A 22,383-nucleotide genomic window follows, 5' to 3' on the forward strand; every position below is an offset into this window, starting at 1 on the left:
ATTTGATTTTAAAAGTCTTTTTTGAGCTCTATCATAGCCTGAGCCCAATTTCTGTTTTTCTTGGAGTCTTTAGATGCAGGAGCTTGTGCCTCCTCATCTTCAGACTGAGTTTTGATCCTTCTTGGGCTCACAGGCAAAATATTTCTCAATGGTCTTCCTCTTTTTTTCTCTGCTTGCTTATTTTCCCAGCCTAGGCCTGTTTTGGGGGTGCTTCCTGAGCTTTTGGGACACTCCCACAAGGGTCTCAGTGTGAGAGGCTCTGTCTTCCCTCCTGGTCTGTGAATAACCATAAGCACCCTCCTCTGCCATGGGGCTGAGGTGGGGGGGGCTGCTGTTCTATGGGAGGGGGGCCTAGACTGAGATCAGGATCTGAATGCGGTCAGAGCCCCAGAGTACTCTTCCAGGGGCAGGGCTCAGCAGTTTCTGTCTTCACTCCCCTCCCTAGGTTCAATGGGCTCATGTCCTGGGGGCTCCTGCTTATGGCTCTGCCTGCTTCTTTTTCCTGGATTCAGGACTGCCTTGACCCCTGCTGCTCACTGCTCTCTGTGTGCCCTGAGGGCTGGACTTCACATGCTTGTTCTGGCAGAGGTCCCCCGCTGTTCCCCCAATTTGTGCCCAGTGCTCCCCAGGGTGTAGATCAGGAAACTGCCCCCACAGCAGCTCCCAGCACCCTGGGGCTGCTTCTGGGAGGCTGAAATTCTTTCACTCTGAAGGGCCACCCCTCCAACCCTGGGGAACAAAGTCTTTCTGCTCTTTTCCAGGTTACCTTGAGTAGGAGAACTGCCTCACTGGGTCCCTCTGTGGGTGTTGTCTCTCAAAAATTTAGTTAGAGTCCTTAGTTTAGAAGTTTTATGACAGAGTGCTCAAGACAGTATCTCCTCTTGTCACCATTTTGGCTTCACCCCCCCCCCTTCCCAATAATCTTCATGGCAAACCAAGCCCACTTTCATCAAGTTCACATTACAGTTTAGCTTAGGAGAAACTCAAGGGTAGATTTGTAGTTACCAGTGGTGGATAGAATTCTAATTTCCCCTTTGTTGCAAGCCCCTTGGACACTGTTCATTCAATTTGGGTACTGCCCAAATTTTCTCCTGATAGTCTTTCTGCTCAGGGCTTAGATGGGTGAGTCCCAGAGCCAGATGAAGGAGAGGGTGAGAGATGGAGGAGGAGGGGCTGTCCAGGGTGATCAATCTGGTGGGTGGGGGACCTGGAGAAATAAGAATCCTGGAGGAGTTTGGGACTGGGAAGGGGCTAGGCTAAAGGGGAGAGACAGGTATGCCAGCTGAAGGACAGCAGGGCTTGAGGATGAAAGGCAGACCTGATCTTGAGATTCTGTCCCTGGGTGATCCATCCTGGAGGCCTCAGGGGCTGGATGGGGGTGAGGGAGAGGGGATTTCTGAGTGTGCTGACATGAAGGGAGACCTTTTGAGCAGAAATTTGTCTTTTGAAAGCCAATTGTTATAAATGGCTTAAGAATACTTAGTCCAGAGTGATTAAAATGGTTTTTATTAGGATATCTTAACAAAATGGCACATGTCTCTCATGGTATGAGAGGGGCGGGGAAATCCCAACATACAGGCTCTTTTATGAAATTTGAAAGGCTTTGTTCCTGCCCCTTCACGCCAACCATAGGATGGGGTCACAGATCTAATGGATACATTGGTTGCTATACATTTGCCCACCCTGCTTATTATACTAATGAGCAAGAACAGATGATCTCTTTTTGCAAAGCAAATGGGGTTAAGTGGCTTGCCCAAGGCCACACAGCTAGGTAATTATGAAGTGTCTGCAGACTGGATTTGAACCCAGGTACTCCTGACTCCAGGGCCAGTGCTTTATCCACTGCGCCACCTAGCCGCCCCTCTAGGTTACTCTTGACCAGTTAAGGACTAGTTTTTTATAATCTAGTTTGTCATCCTTGGAAAGATATGACTCTAAGAGTTAAGGTTGACCTAGGTAAGCAGCCTAGGAGCAGCAGGCTCAGGAAAGGTGGGGAGGACAGGCAGGAGCTTTAGTGCCTGAATCTAAAGTGGGGTGCTGGGGACAGGAAGGCAGAAGTTGTGGATCCTTGTGGGGGCAGTGTGTGAAGGCAGAACAATGGAATCCCTAATCAGAAAGTGGGAGCAGGAATACAGGACACTTGTGTCCCTGTGAGCCAGATCTGAAGGTTAGGAAAAGGTTGTCCAATGGTAAATCAGTGACTGATAAGATCCAATATACCAGAACTGATCAGACCCAATTAGCCCCAGGACTACTGTCTCCTCTTCTGCCAAAATGTCATAAAGAAAAGAATTTATTCAGTCTCATATCTAGATAACCAGGAGTTTCCTACTATGATACTAAAAAGGTTTTTTTTCATCTATGGTCAAACTTGCTTTGTATCTATAAAGTTTTCCAAAATGATCATGTTCATAACTTTTCTTCCCACTGTGAATTTTCTGATAATAAATGAGAAGATTATACCCTAAAAGCTCTATCATTTTGATGATATTAATACGGTTTGTCTCTACTGTGGTTTCTCTGATGTTTATCAAGCCAGGAGTTCTCTGTGAAAGTCTTGCCACATTGATCACATACATAGGGTTTCTCTCCACAATGCATTCTCTGATGGTGAGTAAGACTGGAGTGGAATGTAAAAGCCTTTCCACACCGATTACATTCATAAGGGTTCTCTCCAGCGTGGATTCTCTGATGTACAGTAAGATGGCTGCACCCTGTGAAAACTTTTCCACACTGATTACAGAAGTAAGGTGTCTTACTATAGGTGATTCTCTGATGCTGAGCAAGACTGGAGTTGAACATGAAAGACTTTCCACATTCATAAGATTTCTTTTCAGTGTGGATTCTCTTAGATCTGGTAATATTAGCATGATTTCTGAAAGCTTTTGGATGCTGATTGTATTGATATTCTTTCTCAACAATGTGGGTTCTCTATTGTTTACCCAGATGAGCCCTCTCTTCACTGTAACAAGAATAGTGATTCCAAGACAGCATTTTCAGATTTGTACTCATCTCCTCATCAAATCTGTTGGAAACAATACACATACACACACACACACACACACACACACACACACACACACACACACAGAAATACAAATACATCTTATTTCTGTTACCAGAAAATAAAATAAATGACATACAATTTCCACATTCAAAAAAAAGAGGCTTCAAACTTAAATAGGCAGAATCAATCATTTAAAAATGCTATTAGCTTAAACCTATAGGATAACTGAATGCACAAAGAGTTCCACATCCACTTGTGTTGGATCCTCACAACAAACCTAAGACAATTGCAGAGCTAGCCTTGTCATTATAGTTTACAAGTGGGACATGAGGTCTGAATGGCCAAGTGAACTGACCCCAATCTTTTTTTTTAGGCTTCTTTTTTGTTTTTTTGCAAGGCAAATGGGGTTTAAATGGCTTGCCCAAGGCCACACAGCTAGGTAATTATTAAGTGTCTGAGACCAGATTTGAACCCAGGTACTCCTGACTCCAGGGCTGCCTCCAATACCAGACAGTTTTGAGGACCGATGCTTTATAATATAATTTTAGATCAAGTAATGCTAAGCCACTTTCTTTTGTACTTTTTTTTCATTGAATCCCTGGAATTTCTTGACCTTTTATTTTTCCCTATGAATTTCCTTACAACTTTTTCTAACTCATTGAAGTAATTTTTTGGAATTTTGATTGGTAGGGCACTAAACAAGTAGCTTAATTTTGGTAGAATTGTCATTTTTATTATATTTGCTCAACCTATCCATGAAAAGTTGATATTTGCCCAGTTATTTAAATCTGATTAATTTTTGTGAGAAGTGTTTTCTAATAGTTTTCAAAAAGTTTCTGAGTGTGCCTTGGCAGGTAGACTCCCAGGTATTTTATTTTTACTGAGGATACTTTGAATGGGATTTCTCTTTCTAGCTCTTTCTGCTGTATCTTGCTAGTCATATATAGAAATGCTGAGGATTTATGAGAGTTTATTTTATATCCTGCTACTTTGCTAAAGTTGGTAAATGTTTCTAGTAGTTTTTTAGATGATTTTTTTGGGGATTTTTTAGGTATACCATCATGTCATCTGCAAAGAGTGAGAGTTTTGTCTCCTCCTTCCCTATTCCCCTATTATCATTCCTTCAATTTCTTTTTCTTCTCTTATTGCTGAGGCTAATATTTCTAACACGATACTGACTAGTAGTGGTGATAATGGGCATCCTTGTTATACCCCTGATCTTATTGGGAATGCCTCTATCTTCTCTCCATTGAATATAATGTTTGTTGATGGTTTCAGATAGATACTGCTTATTATTCTAAGGAACCGTCCATTTATTCCTACACTCTCTAGTGTTTTTACTAGGAATGGATGCTGTATTTTGCCAAAAGTTTTTCAGCATCCATTGATATGATCATATGATTTCTGAGAGGTTTGTTATTGATGCAATTAATTATACTGACAGTTTTCCTAATATTGAGCCAACTCTGCATTCCTGGGATAAATCCTACTTGGTCATAATGTATTATCCTAGTGATAACTTGTTGTAATCGTTTTGTTAAGATTTTATTTAAGATTTTTGCATCTATATTCATCAGGGAGATAGGTCTATAGTTTTCTTTCTCTGTTTTCACTCTTCATGGTTTAGGGATCAGTACCATAATGGGGTCATAGAAAGAGGAAGAATTGCATCTTCACCTATTTTTCCAAAGAGTTTATATAGAATTGGAACCATTTGTTCCTTAAATGTTTGATATAGGGGAGGCTAGGTGGATAGAGCACTGGCCCTGGAATCAGGAGCAACTGAGTTCAAATCTGCCCTCAGACACTTAATAATTACCTAGTTGTGTGGCCTTGGGCAAGCCATTTAACCCCACTGCCTTGCAAAAAAAAAACTAAAAAAAAATCTCCAGGGCCAGATGAATTCACAAGTGATTTCTATCAAACTTTTTTTTTTGCAAGGCAATGGGGTTAAGTGGCTTGCCCAAGGCCACACAGCTAGGTAATTATTCAGTGTCTAAGGTGGGATTTGAACTCAGGTTCTCCTGACTCCAGGGCCGATGCTCTATCCATTGTACCACCTAGCCACCCCCCCTGGAGATTTTTTCTTAAGGAATTCAATAATGGCTTGTTGAATTTCTTTTTCTGAGATAGGGTTATTTAGGTTTTTAATTTCCTCTTTATTTAATCTGGGCAACTTATATTTTTGTAAATATTCATCCATTTCACTTAGAATGTCAAATTTATTGGCATAGAATTGGGCAAAATAATTCCGAATTATTACTTTAATTTCTTCCTCACTGGTGGTGATTTATGATACTATGATACTGGTCATTTATGATACTAGTAATTTGGTTTTTTTCTTTCTCTTTTTTAATCAAACTGACCAGAGGTCTATCAATTTTATTGACTTCTTCATAAAACCAGCTCTTGGTTTTAATGATTAGCTCAATAGTTTTCTTGCTTTTGATTTTATCAATTTTCCTTTAATTTTTAGAATTTCTATTTTGGTACTTAATTTGGGTTTTTAATTTGTTCTTTCTCTAATTTTTTTAGGTGCATATTTAATTCATTGACTTTTTTCTTTCTCTAATTTATTCATGCAAGCATTTCAAGATATAATATAATATATCCCCTGACAGCGGCCTTAAGTGTATCCCATAGGTTTGGGTATGTTGTATCATTATTGTCATTATCTAGGATGAAATAATTAATTCTTTCTATAATTTGTTGCTTGATCCTCATTATTTAAAATGAGGTTATTTGGTCTCCATTTGCATATCATTTTTATTGCATTATGATCTGAGAAAGATGTATTCACTATTTCTGCTTTTCTGCAATTGATCATTAGGATTTTATGCCCTAGTACATGGTCAGTTTTTGTATAAGTGCCATGCAGGAAAAAAAGTGTATTCCTTTCTATCCCCATTCAATTTCCTCCATAGGTCTATTAATATCTAGGTTTTATAACAATCTATTTACCTCCTTAACTTCCTTATTGTTTGTTTTATGATTCTATTTATCTAAATCTGAGAGTGGGAGGTTGAGGTCTCTCACTAGTAGAGTTTTGCTGTCTATGTCTTTCTGTAGCTCTTTCAACTTCTCCTCTAAGAATTTGGATGCTTCCCCATTGAGTGCATACATATTTAGTATTGAAATTACCCTATACTAAGATAAGATCCAAATAGATACAGGATTTAGACATAAACAACAATATTATAAGTAAACTAGAAAATCAAGGAGTAGCTTACCTCTCAAATCTGTGGAAAGGGAAGCAGTTTATGATCAAGGAAGAGATAGAGAACATCATTCAAAACAAACTAGATAATTTTGACTACATTAAATTAAAAAGCTTTTGCACTAACAAAACCACTGTAACCAAGAACAAAAGACATGTAGTACATTGGGAAACAATTTTTGCAACTAATATTTCTGACAAAGGATCATTTCTAAAGTATACAGAGAACTGAGTCAAATTTTCCAAAAAAACCAACAACAACAAGCCATTCCCCAATTGACAAATGATCAAAGGATATGCAAAGGCAATTTACAGATGAGGAAGTCAAAGAGATCCATAGTCATATGAAAAATTGCTCTAAATCAGTACTTATTAGAGAAATGTAAATTAAAGCATCTCTGAGATACCACCTCACACCTCTCAGACTGGCCAATATGACCAGAAAGGACAATGTTCAATGTTGGAAGGGATGTGGGAAATCTGGGACACTAATACATTGTTAGTGGATCTGGGAACTCATTTAACCTTTTCGGGGAGCAATTTGGGATTATGCCCAAAGGGCAACAAAAATGTGCATACCCTTTGACCCAGAAATACCACTACTGGGTCTATACCATGAAGAGATTACCAAAAAGGGTAAAAACATCACTTGTACAAAAATATTCATAGCAGCCCTGTTTGTGGTGGGAAAAAATTGAAAATTAAGTGAATGTCCTTCAATTGGGGAAGGACTTAGCAAACTGTTGTATATATGTCATGGAACACTATTGTTCTATTAGAAACCAGGAGGGTTGGAAATTCAGGGAAGCCTGGAAAGATTTACATGAACTGATGCTGAGAGAGATGAGTAGAACCAGAAAAACACTGTATACCCTAACAGCAACATGGGGGTAATGATCAATCCTGATGGACTTGCTCATTCCATCAGTGCAACAACCATGTACAATTTTTAGCTATCTGCAATGGAGAATACCATCTGTATCCAGAGAAAGAATTATGGACTTTGAACCATCAAATTAGAAAAAAAAAGCATCATATTATCATTATTATTATTATTATGTAATTTTACTATCTCATACTTTATTTTTCTTCCTTAAGGATATGATTTCTCTGTCATCACATTCAACTGAAATCAATGTATAACATGGAACCAATGTAAACACTAACAGAATGCCTTCTGTGGGGGTGTGGGGGAGGGAAGCAAGAATAGGGGGATAATTGTAAAAGTCAAAATAACTAAAATCTTTCTTTTAAAAAAACAAAAAAACATGCTTTTACATTTAACTAGGAAAAAATAAAGTAAAAAAGAGAACTGGAAAAAAATCATCCTATTAGTTATGATTAAAGTCCAAGGATATCCTTGAAAAAATTGTATTATTATCCAAAAGTAAGCTTAATATCCAAACTGAAAGTAGTTTTGATATCATGATGAAGTAAAAGTGTTAAAATATTATAACTCAAAGCCAAATTTTGCAAGAAAATGATTATAGTAAAAGGAAGCATTTTAAAATGTTTTTAATAGTCAATGCTTCCTTTTGATATTAATAAAATTAAATCATACTAAATAATTCAGTTTCCAATTATAATAATTAAAAATTAAATCATAAATGTAATGTGTCAATAAATATTTTAAAAATTAACAGTTCAGTATACCTGAGATTATACCTGACCAAAAAAAAAAATCCTGGAACGATGTAAACAAAATTACAAAATACTTTTTATACAAATAAAATCAGATTTAAATAATTGGAGCAATGCCAGTGGTTCATGGATAGACAGGGCCAATATGAAAAATGAATTGGAAAAATAGTAAAATTGATCTGAAAGAAAAAAATCAAGACTATCATTTGACACAATAAGGTCAAAACAGACACACAACCTGGATATTAAGAAAAATTTTACAAGAAGATCTAAAGAACATGAATCATTACTTACCAGACTATTGGATAGGAGATTTATGAATTTATTAATAAAAAAGAGATAAGAATAACATTAGGTACAAAATGTATCATTTCAATTATATTAAAATGTAGCAAGATCAAAATGAAAGCAAACATTTGAGGGGAAACATTTTAAGACTTTCTCAGAGAAAGGTCTAATAACTAAAATATGTATAAACCTTTTCAAATCTACAAGTCATCCTCCAATTGAAAAATTGAGACAATCTCAATTGGAATCCTTTGTAGGAACTCAATAAATATTTGTTGAACAAATAAAAAAATACTCTTATAATTAAGGAAATATAAATTATAACAACCTTGAGATACCATTGCATATATTTCAGATAGTATATACTGATCAAAAGAGAAAACAACAGATTTTGGAGGGTATATGGCAAAATCAGTTATGTAATTCATTACTGGAGGAATTGGGAACTGATCCATTTTGTCTTTTTTTTATATACAGGGCAAGGGGGCCAAGGTCACACAGCTAGGCAACTATTCAATGTCTGAGTCTGGATTTGAACTCAGGTCCTCCTGACTCCAGGGCCAGTTCTCTATCCACTCCATCACTTAGGTGCTCCAGATCCAACCATTTTGAAAAACATTCTTGAAGTATGCCCAAAGGCTAATGAAATTGGCAATACGAGGCAGCAATACTTCTATTTTCCAAATTCTATTTCCAAAGATGATTAGGGAAGGCAAAGAATGCATATGATCTCAAATATTCATAACAGCTCTTTGTGCTATAAAGAACTGGACACTTTGGGAATACTCATCAATTAGAGAATGGCTGAACAAGTTGAGGGAATGCTAGTGTGCTACAAGAAATGTTGAGCACAATGGTTTCAGAAAAGATGGAAATAATTGAAATAATGAAAAACAAAATGTGTAGAACTAGGAGAACATTGTATACAGTAAAAACCATATTGTTTGAAGAATTATTTTGAGGGGAAAGACTATTTATTAACATTCAAATTAAGAAAAAAGACTGTGCATCTACAGAAACAACTGATAAGAATTTGTGGAATAATATCACACATACATATATTTCTATTTGTGTATAGGGACAGACATCTCTGAAGTGAAGAGGGGGGTGGAAGGGGAAGAAAAAAGAAAAGGGGAGAATAATTTAAAAGATAAAGCTGTACATAGTATATCTGATGTTTTATGTGCAATCGCCTTTTCTATTATATCATGGAAATAGTTGTTTTATTTCATTCAGAAAAAAATAAATGAGAAATTATTCTTTAGATATTTGAGCAATGATATCTCATAGACACTGCAAAAAATTTTCCCCCAAAATTTCATCTTTTCTTCAAATCCAAATAAGTCATTTTATGTTTCAGAATATTCTCTATTCCTTTTTATGGCTAAAAATTCTTCCTTAATTGGAAATCTGACAGGAAATTAGCACTCTGATAATTTGTTTATGGGATCACACTCCAGTGTTGAAATCCTATAGTCCATTTTGCCCTTCTCTTAGTGCACAGTAGAAGATGTTGATGTATGGCTGGTTTGTACCATATTGTGCTGCTCCAAGTTTCCCAGCAGTTTTAGCCAAATAAAAACATGGATTTGGAGGTTTATCTGACACTAGATAACTATAGTCATTTACTAGTATGCAATGATTATGGGGTCTGGTCCATTGATCCATCATTCTATTGCTTAGCAGATGGCTTTGATGATTGCTACTTTGGCATACAGTTTGAGATCTAATGGGTGGATCTTGATAATTCTGGCAAGAAGACCAAGTCACTTGTTCTTTGGAAGGTCTCTGGCAGACAGTGGGTGACATGTAAAAAGGCCAGATCACTTTCCTAGTCTCCTCACACCTTTTTTTCTTCCTCTCTGAACCAGGGATCCTGGCTGACTCAGAGACTTTTCAATGACTGTTTCTCCAGGTGGGAATGTTCTTCTTCTCCCCTAAGCTTCCTTCAAAGGAGCAGCAAAAATATTTCTTTCTAAATAAATGATTCCTCAGGTCCCTCAAACTATAAGAGCCTTCCTTCTGAGAGAGTCTTCCCTCTGTACTGGAGAATGTTGATTATTTCAAAAGTCATTGTTTATGCCAGTATCCTGAATGGGGCACTTCACATTTGTGGAGGTCCTGGCATTAACTGACATGGACCTCCTTTTAGCTCCTGGCCCTGTTCTGAAGTGGAAGTCTCTTCTTTCTCTTATTGGCCAAGTCAGAGGCAGCTTCTTAGATCCTGTCTTCTGATAGTCAATAGGTATAAAAACCCCTATTGAGGACTGCACCTGGGACTTGGCTCTCTCTAATCAGACCCTGCTTTGATGTTGATCTACAGATGAATTGCAATTACCTGTGGTGGAGGACCATGCCTCCCAGGGGCCATTCCCTCTGGCTTTGGTGTCCCTGCTTGGGCCAGGCCTGGGTCCTCTGCAGACTGAGCTGAGGAATGAGAAGGATCCCAGAAGGGATGAGGTCTCTCTTTTTCTTCCTGGGCAAGAGGCTAACCTATAGGGATATACAGAGATTAGGGTCCACAGACCCTGGCTCTCTGCTCAGGGGAGAGACTCCAAAGGAGGGAGAAAGACAAAAGGGAGGGTGAGGTTTAGAAATCAGTTGGCCGCGGGTAGTGGCTAAAGCACCAGCCCTGGAGTTCAAATCCGGTCTCAGACACTTAATAATTACCTAGCTGTGTTGCCTTGGGCAAGCCACTTAAACCTGTTTGCCTTGCAAAACAAACAAACAAAAAAAAGAAATCAGTTGGTCTCACCCTCTTATTCCTTCTCTTTCATCCCTCTGCCCTTCACCAAGATCCTAGAGAGTCAGGAAGCATTAGAGGTTGTGGCCTGCCAGATGGGATCAGGTCAGAACCTCAGTGGCTCCTGATCAGAACTCTCATTTCCATTGGTCCTCTGCCCTCCTTGCATCCTATATGCCCAACTTTTATAAATGAATGAAAAACCTCCTAGAGTGAGAGAAAATTGTAAATTTTATTCACAAATCCTACAGGATAGAGGTACCTCACCTAGCATGAGGTACAAGATAGCATTTGAACATCAGGCAATTGATGGTCTTCAGAAACTTTTTTTTTTAAGATTTTATTTAGAGTTTTACAATTTTTCCCCTCATCTTACTTCCCCCATCCCCCACCGAAGGCAATTTGCCAGTCTTTACACTGTTTCTATGGTATACAGTGATCCAAATTGAATGTGATGAGAGAGAAATCATATCCTTAAGGAAGAAACATAAAGTATAAGAGACAGCAAGATCAGACAATGAGAGATCAGTTTGGTCTTCAGAAACTCTTTCCCCTCCCTCTTGGATTTTCAATAGACTCTCAGAGTTGAGTTACAATGTAAGAAGTCTGCCCATCCTATGACATGCCCCTAATATGCTCCCCCCCCAATCACTACAATGCATGATATGCTGATGAACCCCAATAGTCACAGGGGGGGTGCGCGATAATATTCAATTACCTAATTGTGCAAACTCAGTGCATTAGGTCAAGATCTCTAGGTCACTCTTGACCAATGAAAAACTAGTTTATTCTAATCTTGGGTTTGGAAAGGGATTAGGAGCACTCTCCCAGTTTTGTGATTGGCTGGGGCCAGTCCCCCCTTTGTCACAGATTTCAAAGGTACCCCTCCCCCAACCTGTGAAGGCCAATGCCCTACATTCCTCACCCAACTAATTCCAAAAGTGAAATTAAGACTGAAGAGTAGGCCAGTGTCTCTCCAGACATCAATCTGAGGCCTGACTTGGTCTCCGTGAATTAGCCTGAGTCCCCTCCTCTAGGTGCATCTGCAAGTCTGACTTTTCAAGTTCAATCAGCAATTAGACAAAGACCATCCTGAAAAGGCAGGAGACTATCCCGTTTATTAAAGCTGTGCCCACCCCCATCCCCCCAGCAAGGGGATTAATGCTGCTCAGGAGAGAAATGAGATGGGTACACAAGGGTGGGGTTGCTCACAGGGCAACCTAGCAAATCCATTTAATTAGAGCACCAGAGAGACTTTTAAAAAAGGAAAACCACTTAGGAGAAAAACAAATCAGAAAGTCCCAGGCTGTGCTCAGGGCCTAGAATGTTGGCTCAACATTTTCCCAGGAAGACCAGATGTGTCTCTATCAGGCAAGCAAGTTCTTCCAGTAGAAAAAAGCTTTTTAAATTTAATATAAACAAAATTATCTCGTTTGCATTTTATAATGTTCTCTCTCCTTTGGTCACAAACTCCTTTCCTCTCTGTAGAACAGACAGATAAGCTATTGCATGTTCACCTAAATGGTATCACCTTTTCTGTGGAAATCATGGACCCATTTTGACTGGATTTTGGGAGGGTGTGTGTGATGTTGGTCTATGCCTATTTTCCAGTATTTGAAGCAGTTCTTGTTAAATAGTGAGTTCTAAGCCCAGAAACTGGAATCTTTGGATTTACCAAAATGTCTATTACTTCACTCAATTAATCCAGTTTCTTTGTACCTAATCTGTTCTGCTAATCTACCACTCTATTTCTTAGCCCATACTGCTTTATAATAGAGGTATAGATCTGGTACAAACTAGACTGATTTGCTTTGTACCTTTAATTTCCTTAAGATTTTTGACTCTGTTGCTCCAGATTTTTTTTTTACCATTTTTTTTCCTAGGCCTATAACCTAACCTTTTGGCAATCTGACTGATATGGCACTGCATAAATTGATAAATTTGGTTAGCACTCTCATTGTTATAGTAAGCTGCCCTATCCATGAGCAATTGACCTTTTCCCAATTGTTTAGATCTGACTTTATGTGTATGAAAAGTGTTTTGTAATTATTTTCTTATGGTCTCTGGGTTTACTTGGCAGGTAAATTTCCAAATATTTTATGTTATCTACAGTTAAATAAAATGTATAAATACAGTAATTTTGAACTGCGATATTTTATAAAAGCAATTATCTCTATTAATATGCTGACATCTTATCCATACTCTAAGAAACATAAGCAATAAACTGTTGCTCCCAGAATCTTTCTTAAAACCATATCTTTAACTGATTCTTAACCAACTTGCATATATTTCTATAGATGTTTTGAATTTCAAATGTAAAAAAAAATACACAATGGTAATATTTATATCTTTCAGAGATGGTGAAAGAAAATAAGCTAATTTTAAAAAGTATTTTAAAGTATATTATAAAATACAAAACCACTGTTACAAAATCATACCACAAGTTCTACCAAATCACAGATTAGCATCAGCCAATGTGGCCCTTTCCATAGACATGGAGGGTGGTCTGCAAAGCTGGCAGCATCTCTTACCTATGGACTGTTTCTTTATAAAAACAGGCCTGATATAGAATACAGTAGTAACAACAGTGCCCTGCTGTGTTTTGGACTACCTGGCACTTTGGCATCTCCAGCTTAAATCTTCAGCCCCATCCCAATTGATGCCTTCCCCTGGTGATGTTCTGCAATGTCCCTTATTACACAAGACTAACAAAAATCCCATTTCATTGTTTTTTTTTCAGTTGTGTACACGGCACCTCATTGTTCTCTTTAAACGTGCCTAGTCTCCCCCCGCCCCACAAAAACATACATCCAACTTCTCCCTCCCACGCTTGCTTTCTTGTGCCCATGCTATGTCTTATAGCAACTGAAGGTCAAGGAAAACTCTTCACCCTGATTGTTAACTGGACAGGTCTGGAGCAGAGCCCTGAAGGACATAACCAGTCTTCTGAAAGAATAGGGTTGGAGCCACTGAGCATTTGTTGCATCAGTTTACCCTAAAGTGAGCCAACTTCTAAGCTCAGCTCTTCTGGAAAGTCTCATGGTCAGCCCTTTCTAAGAAAGAAGGATATTGTGGTCCCTAAGATCCCATTTATAGGGTGAGGTTATTGATTCAAGACTGAATATGCATTTGTGGAAGGAACATAGCCAGGAAAGTATTTGTAGAAAATAAATTGTTTAAACTATTTTTTTAAAAAAAGGGGAATTTTTCCAAATTCCTTTTTGAATACCAATATGGCACTGATACCTACACAAGAAAGTCAAAAGAGATAAAGAAATTGTGGAGCAATTTTCCTAATAAAAATGGGTGCAAAGTTTTGAGGAAAATTTTAGCCAAGAGACGGCACTTTGTTATTACTAGGATAATTTACGGGGGTCCAGTAGTCGTGGGTAATTCAATGTGAGGCAAGCCATCAATCTGATGGGCCAAGTCAATAACAAAATTAACAGAAATGATGTGGTTATCTCAAAAAATACTGAAAAAGCCTTTGAAAAACTACAGCAAGCATTCCAATTTAAACTCTGGAGAGCAGAGGAAAAGCTTTCCTGCAACAGATAAACAGTATCTCTTGAAAGCGTCAGGAAGCATTATGTGTAGTGGGGATAAACTTAGCCTTCCCAGTAAGGCAACAGTCTTTAATACTGTAGGAAAATGCTAGCTTTAGGGGTGGTGAGCGAAGCCAACTGGGCTCCAGTCCCGTCTCTGACGCGCATTGCGACCCTGTTTCAGTCATTTAGCCCCACTGCTTTGAAAAAACCTAAAACGGAAAAAGGAACATTAGCTTCGGCATTAAGAGAAGCAGCAGAACACGAAGGCATGCGAATGGGCAGCGAGGACGCAGGAGCGAGAGGCAGAAGCGGCGCTGGGCGTGAGTGCCGCCTCGGAACGCACTTGGGGCGGACCAGGGGCCGGGCCGAGGCCGCGCCGGGAGGTCCGAGTGCCAGGCCAAGCAACCCGCCGGCGCAGGTGGCACGGAGCTAACAAGGCACCCAAGCCCATGAAGGGCCCCAGAAGGGCCGGCCTCTCGGGGGCATCAGTGGGAGGCAGCAGAGGGCGCGGGCCGGCGCTCCGGGTCCGGGTCCGCACGGGCCTCCGCGGGCCGCCCCTCGGGGAAGGCGGGGGCGGGCCCGGGCCCCCGCGGGGCGCGCACATCCGGGTCTCCCGCCCCGCCCAGGGCTCCCCAACTCTCAACTCTCCGGACTTGTGGAGCAGCGCCGGGGGGGGGGTGGTGGCCGCGCCCCCAAGCTGTAAGGGGCCGCGAGCAGGGCGGCTCCAAAGGGCTCCGCCTTCTCCCTGAATTGGCTGAGAGAAGGGGCCCCGCCCAGGGGGGGCTCGGCGCGCCACGAGGAGGCCGGAGCCGGAAGGGGCGGGGCCTCTCTCGCTCACCAATGGCGGGCCTCCGAGGCTCCTTCCGGTCCTTCCCTGCCTCCACCCGCGGGTGTGCACGTGCACGCCCGCGCGCTCGGGGCCCCTGGGGCGCCCCCGGAGAGCCCGGGCCCCCTCGCACCCCGTCGGCCGCGGCCCGGGGCGTCACGACGGAGTGGGTGCGTTGTGCCCCGCAGCGCCCCGGCTCTTCCTGCGGCATCGCCCACCGCCCATCGCGTCCGTGGGGAGCAGCATCGCCCCCAGCCGCTGTTGGGGCGCAGGGGCGCCCCGGCGCTGCTCCTCGCTCCGCCCCCCTTGGGGGCTCCCCGGACCGCGGCCCCTGGTCCTGAGGGAGCGGCGGCGGTCCGTGGCATCCCAAGAGAGCAGCGTGTTCAGCCATTCCCGATGGGCAGACACCTTGAATGCTTGTTTCGGGGGTGCTGCCCTGGCACCGTCCGAAGTCTCCCCTTAGTGGTAGGAAGGGCGAAGTCGCGGGGGCCAGGGGCTCTCGGGGATGGCACGGCGTTTGGAGGCCCAGGAGGGGCTCTGACTGAAACCTTGTTTGTGGGAGCACTGCTGGGCCAGGCCTGGGTGTCCGTCCTCCACTGCCCGTCCCGGACATGTGTCTCCCGCTGCCGCCACTCGTCATGGTGGCCTCGCAGAGCCGGACACCTCGGAGGGGACGTGCCTTCTCTGACTGTAAGGGGCGGCTAGGTGGCACCATCAACAGAGCACCGGCCCTGGAGTCAGGAGGGCCTGAGTTCAAGTCCGGCCTCAGACACTTACTAATGACCTAGCTGTGCGGCCTTGGGCAAGCCACTTAACCCCATTGCCTTGCAAAAACTAAAAAACTTAAAAAGATTCCTGACCATGACTCCTAGATCTCATTTGGAAGTGCACATTATTAATCCACCTGCCACATGAAAGTTTACCAGCTACTTGAAGATACCCACCAAGTCTTCAAGTCTTCTGCCCTGTATCAACTCCCCTACCTACTTTTTCAAGGCTGAATATCCTTAGTTTCTTCAGCTGAGCCTTCCAAGTGATGTAGCATAAATTTGGGACACTTTGCCATCCTGGTTGGGTTCCTTTGGACAGTCTCTTCCCTAAATCGTACCTAACAAGTCTCCCAGGGTTGTCCTAGCTCTTTGAAGTGGTGAGCAGAGTGGCATCAATCAAGCTTGATCAACACACTGTGTTGTTAATGGGTACAGTGTTCTTTTGGTTCTGTTCCTTTTACTCAGCATCAATTCTTGTAATTCATTCCATGCTTCTCTAGAGTCTTATGGAATAATAGTACTCCTTAACATTCATAAACCTTAACTTTTAAAGCCATTCCTAATTTGATCAATATCCATCAATTTCCAATTCATTGCCACTACAAAGAGATGGAATGAATATTTTGGAACCTGTGAAACTTGTCCCATTTATGATTTCTTCTGGATATAGGCTTAGTATTTATATTGTTGCATGAATAGGTATGATCACCTTCATTGCTCTCTAGGCAGTTTCATATTGCTTTCCAGAATGGTTGGATCAGTTCAGAACTCCTCCAACTGTGCATTAATATCCTAATCCTCCCACAATATCTACACATAGATATATTCATCTTTATTTTCTTCACCTGAAAACTGCCTGGTCATAGCCTTTAACCCCTTGTCAACTAGAGAATGACCTACTGCCTTATAAACAGGATCAAATTCTCAATATATTTTAGAAATGAGAACTCCTTTATTAGAACCCCTGATCCCCAGCTTTCTGTTTTCCTTTTTTTTTAAGATTTTGCAAGGCAATGGGGTTAAGTGAATTGCCCAAGGCCACATGGCTACGTAATTATTAAGTGTCTGAGGTTGGACAGATTTGAACCCATGTACTCCTGACTCCAAGGCCAGTCCTTTATCCACTGCCCCACCTAGCCACCCCCTCCTTCTAATCTTGTAAGCATTGGTTTTATTAGTGAAAAATATTTTCAATTTAATAGTTAAAATCATACATTTTGCAATTTATAATGTACTTTATTTCTTCTTTGGTCATAAATTTCTCCCCTTTCCATAGAATATTTTTTTTAGGTTTTTTTTTTTTTTGCAAGGCAAATGGGGTTAAGTGGCTTGCCCAAGGCCACACAGCTAGGTAAATATATTAAGTGTCTGAGACCTGATTTGAACCCAGGTACTCCTGACTCCGAGGCCAGTGCTTTATCCACTACGCCACCTAGCCACCTCAGTATTTCTTGATCTATTCATTCCCTTTATGACTAAATTCTGTACTCATTTTGACCATATTTTAATATAGGATGAGATGTGGGTCCGTACCTAGTTTTTGTCATATGTTCCAGTTTTCAAAACCATTTTTCTCCAATACTGAGTTCTTATCCCAGGAACAAACAGTACATATATTATTGTAGTCATTTCCTACCTTTTCTTTAATCAACTAATCCATTGTTCTATTTCTTAGCCAATACCATTAATGCAATAAATGCAACATTATAAGACCGTTTTAGAACTGGTAGGGTAAGGCCAACTTTACTTTTTTTCTTTGTCAGTTCTCTTGATATTCTGGATCTTTTGTTGCTCCACATGAATTTTTTACTATTTTTTTTTCTACCTTGTAAAATAACTATTTGGTAGTTGGATTTGTATGGTATTGAGTAATTCCATGCAAGTAGACTTGCCATGTTTTTTTATATTAGCTCATCTTAACCATGAGCACGTGACATTTTTTCAGTTATGTAGATATGATTTGACTTGTTTGAAAAGTGCTTTTGTCTCCAAAGTCACTTTAAATGGAATGTCTTTCTAACTCTTGCACTTTGGGGCAGCTAGGCGGCACAGGGGATAGAGCACCAGCCCTGGAGTCAGGAAGACCTGAGTTCAAATCACGTCTCAGAAACTTAATATATTTACCTAGCTGTGTGACTCTGGGCAAGCCACTTAACCCCACTGTCTTGCAAAAACTAAAAAAAAACCCAAACTAAAAAAAAAAAACCCCTAACATTTGCACTTGGGCTTTGTTGTTCATAAACAGGACCTTTGATGATTTATCTGGGTTTACTTTGTATCTTGCTATTTTGCTGAATTTGTTAATCATTTCAAGTAGCTTTTGGATGATTTTCTGGGTTTTTGTAAGTGTCTGGTGGACATTTTCTACAAAGGGATACTTTACAGTGTTTACCATCATTTCCTTACTCTAAAGAAAATTCAAATAACAAAGTTAGTTTTATAAAAGAAGTTTAATTCTCTAGGATCTTACTAGACCCCCATGGGTGGAAGACAACCTTGATAATATCAAAACAGCACTAACTGAATAATGTTCACAGAATTTTAAGGATCACAAAACTTTTGGCAGCCAACCATTCTGGTGGTTATACATTTGTACATAAAGATGTCATTGATTAATTTATGAATCTCTAACCCATCCATAAGATCTACTATATCAGACCTAAAAAGGTCCAATTAGCCCCAGAATACCGTCTCCTCTTCTGCCAAAATGTCATAAGATAATTTATTCAATCTCTTACTGAGATAACCAGGATATTTCCTCCCTTGCAAGGATGACCTTTACTGTGATTGTTTACACAACTTGGAAGTCAATCTTGCAGACACAAATTAGAGGACTAAGGTTTTTCATGTCAAGCCAGCCATTAGATTTATCTAGAGATACAGATCTTGTGTAAAGGCAGAGGTGAACATTCCAGACATGCAGAAGCTCAATTAGAGGCTGAGAGAACAACTTTGATCAGAAATATTTAATAATAAACTACAGTATATCAGATTAGACAGTAGGTAGGGAATATATTTTTTTCTGGATTGACCTCCATCCTCTGGAACACTATTAACAGTCAAATGTTCACGGGGTGAAAATGAAAAGGTCATTTTGGAAATGAGTTTGTTGTATATTTTATTTTTACTAAAAGTTTCAACTTGCACATTTGGTGAGATTTGGCAAGACCTAAAGCAGGTCATATTTCCTGGATCATTTATGTTAGAAATTCATCTCTCAAAGATCTCTCCAAGGATAAGTAGATAACTTATTGAAGGAACTGTCATAATTGCATTTTTGAGGAAGTCACACAAATGTCAAGGGCAATTGGAGAGGACATTCTTCAGACTTGAAAAATCGGATCCTTTCCAAATTGATTACATTCATAAAGTTTCTCTTCTGTGTGGATTCTCTGATGTATGGCAAGATGGTTGATCTGTATGAAACCCTTTTCACATGGATTACATTTATAAGGATTTTCTCCAGTATGGTTTCTCTGATGTACTGCAAGAAGGCTGTACTCTGTGAAACCCCTTCCACATTGATTCCATTCATAAGGTTCCTCTCCAGTGTGGATTCTCTGATATAGGGCAAGACTGGAGCTACGATTTAAAGTCCTTCCACATTGATTCCATTCATAAGGTTTCCCCCCAGTGTGGATTCTCTGATGTACAGCAAGATGGCTGCTCTGTATGAAATCCTTTCCGCAGTGATTACATTCATAAGGTTTCTCTCCAGTGTGGATTCTCTGATGTATGGTAAGATTTGAGCTACAATGGAAAGTCTTTCCACATTGCTTACATTCATAAGGTTTCTCTCCAGTGTGTATTCTCTGATGCACAGCAAGATGGCTGCTCTTTATGAAACCCTTACCACATTGCTTACATTCATAAGGTTTCTCTCCAGTGTGGATTCTCTGATGTATGGCAAGAGTGGAACTACAACTGAAAGTCTTTCGACATTGATTACATTCATAAGGTTTCTCTCCAGTGTGGACTCTCTGATGTATGGTAAGATTGGAGCTACGACTGAAAGTCTTTCCACATTGATTACATTCATAAGGTTTTTCTCCAGTGTGGATTCTCTGATGTTTTGCAAGACTGGAGCTCACTCTGAAAGTCTTTCCACATTCATTACATTCATGAGGTTTCTCTCCAGTGTGGATTCTCTGATGTAGACCAAGAGTGGAGCTACTACTGAAAGTCTTTCCACATTCATTACATTTATAAGGTTTTTCCCCAGTGTGGATTCTCTGATGTTTAGCAAGACTGGAACTCTCTCTGAAAGCCTTTCCACATTGATTACATTCATAAGGTTTCTCTCCAGTGTGGATTCTCTGATGTACAGCAAGATTGCTGTTCTGTATGAAACTCTTCCCACATTGCTTACATTCATATGGTTTTTCTCCAGTATGCATTCTCTGATGTAGGGCAAGAGTGGAGCTACTACTAAAACTCTTTCCACACTGCTTACATTCATAAGGTTTCTCTCCAGTATGAATTCTCTGATGTAGTGCAAGATTGGAGCTACTACTGAAAGTCTTTCCACATTGATTACATTCATAAGGTTTCTCTCCAGTGTGGATTCTCTGATGTTTAGCAAGACTGGAGCTCTCTCTGAAAGCCTTTCCACATTGATTACATTCATAAGGTTTTTCTCCAGTGTGGATTCTCTGATGTACAGCCAGATGACTGTTCTGTATGAAACCCTTTCCACATTGATTACATTTATATGGTTTCTCTCCAGTATGCATTCTCTGATGTAGGGCAATAGTGGAGCTACTACTAAAAGCCTTTCCACATTGCTTACATTCATAAGGTTTCTCTCCAGTGTGGTTACTCTTAGGTCTAGTAATATCAGAACATTTTCTGAAAGTTTTTTGATGTTGAGTGTATTCATATTCTTTCTCAACAATGTCTTTTCTCTGATGTTTACCCAGATGAGCCCTGTCTTCACTATAACAATAGTCATTCCAAGATGTCATTTTCAGATTTTTACTCATCTCCTCATCAAACCTGGTTCCATCTGTTGGAAACAACACACACACACACACACACACACACACACACACACACACACACATAAATACATCCTCCTATTTATACAGGAAGAAAGTAAAGTGACATTCAGTTTACCAAGTCAAAAAAAAAGGAGGCTTCAAACATAAATGGGCAGAATCAATCATTGAAAAATGCTATTGGCTTGAACCTATGACAATTGAACGCACAAAGAATTCCACGCAAAATTGTATTGGATCCTCACAACAAAGCTGAGACAAGTACAGAACTAGCCTTGTCATTATACTTTCCAAGTGGGAAATGAGGTCTGAATGGTCAAGTGAACTGACCCCAATCTGAGCAACCAAAGATCAGAACTCAAACCTGATAACATCCACTGCACTAGATGGATATTCTCCATTAGACTTTCAATCTTTTCTTTAAATGAAACTTGTGTGATGCCAATTTTATTCTTTTCTAAACAGGTGATTCTCCTACTATTCAGTATAGACTAGTTTAGATGCCCCATTGTGTAGTCATTCAGTATAAATTTCACGTCAATCTGAGACAAAGCTTATTCTTCTCCATTGTCTTGTAAAAATTATTCAGATATGCTTAGTATTTGGTCCATTATAGTGGGTAGACTCAAAATTTGTCTCATTCCACTATCTACAATACCTTTTTATCTATCATGTTTAAATGGATAATGTACTTTCACTGCCGAGTTCATTCAACATGATATTCTGTTGCTGAAGAGGAGACCCCATGAATGCCAATGCTAGATTTCTTTTTTCTTAATCTGAGGTCGTTAGATTCTTTCCTAGCCCATCTAAAGCTCAAGATCTCAGACATAACAGAACCTTACTTGATTTCTCTCACTACACCAGAGCACTTCCTCCTTCACCAGTAACACTGTAATCAAATCTCATCAGCACCAGATCAAAATCTTATAAATGGTTTTTTTTGACTTCAGGACAGTCAACAGGTTCACTGATCAAGATCACTAGCCAAAAATCATGAATTATCGAATACGAACAGACAACAGAAATCACATTTTTCTCATTTTTATTCCACTTTACTTATCTTCTACTTATATACCTATATTACCATGTGGATGATTTTTAGGAGAACTGGTTGGCTACCTAAGTCAGTCTTTCAGTAGTTTCTGGGACAAAGTAGGTTATGTTCCAGGGTAAAAGAAGTAAATAAATAAATTAAAGAGCTTTGCATAAGAAAAGCTTATTTTCCTAATCAACTTACTTTTATGACAAAAAAGTAAGTCAAAGTAATAAATGCAATGAACCTGAAAGTTCATTTATCAATTATTAAAGTACTTAGTCAATCTAACTACTAATGAGCTACTAAT

At 40.0% G+C, this 22,383-nt stretch overlaps 1 protein-coding gene across 7 annotated transcripts in view; it reads right to left on the reverse strand.

Annotated features, from left to right (window-relative positions):
- Positions 1 to 917: 917 nt before the first annotated feature.
- Positions 918 to 22,383, reverse strand: part of LOC141512178 (uncharacterized) — a 46,773-nt gene continuing 25,307 nt past the window's right edge. For 6 of the 7 annotated variants that reach the window (XM_074221043.1, XM_074221044.1, XM_074221026.1 and 3 more), the window contains one exon: positions 15,612 to 21,045. In XM_074221043.1, coding sequence (XP_074077144.1) covers positions 19,364 to 21,045 — 1,682 coding nt within the window. In that variant the 3' untranslated portion in view covers positions 15,612 to 19,363. Of the gene's footprint in view, positions 2,820 to 15,611; positions 21,046 to 22,383 lie in introns of those variants that run through there. The other variant, XM_074221049.1, reaches the window with a different exon arrangement.

Source organism: Macrotis lagotis, chromosome 1, assembly GCF_037893015.1.
Source record: "Macrotis lagotis isolate mMagLag1 chromosome 1, bilby.v1.9.chrom.fasta, whole genome shotgun sequence".
NCBI classification, from domain to species: Eukaryota; Metazoa; Chordata; class Mammalia; order Peramelemorphia; family Peramelidae; genus Macrotis; species Macrotis lagotis.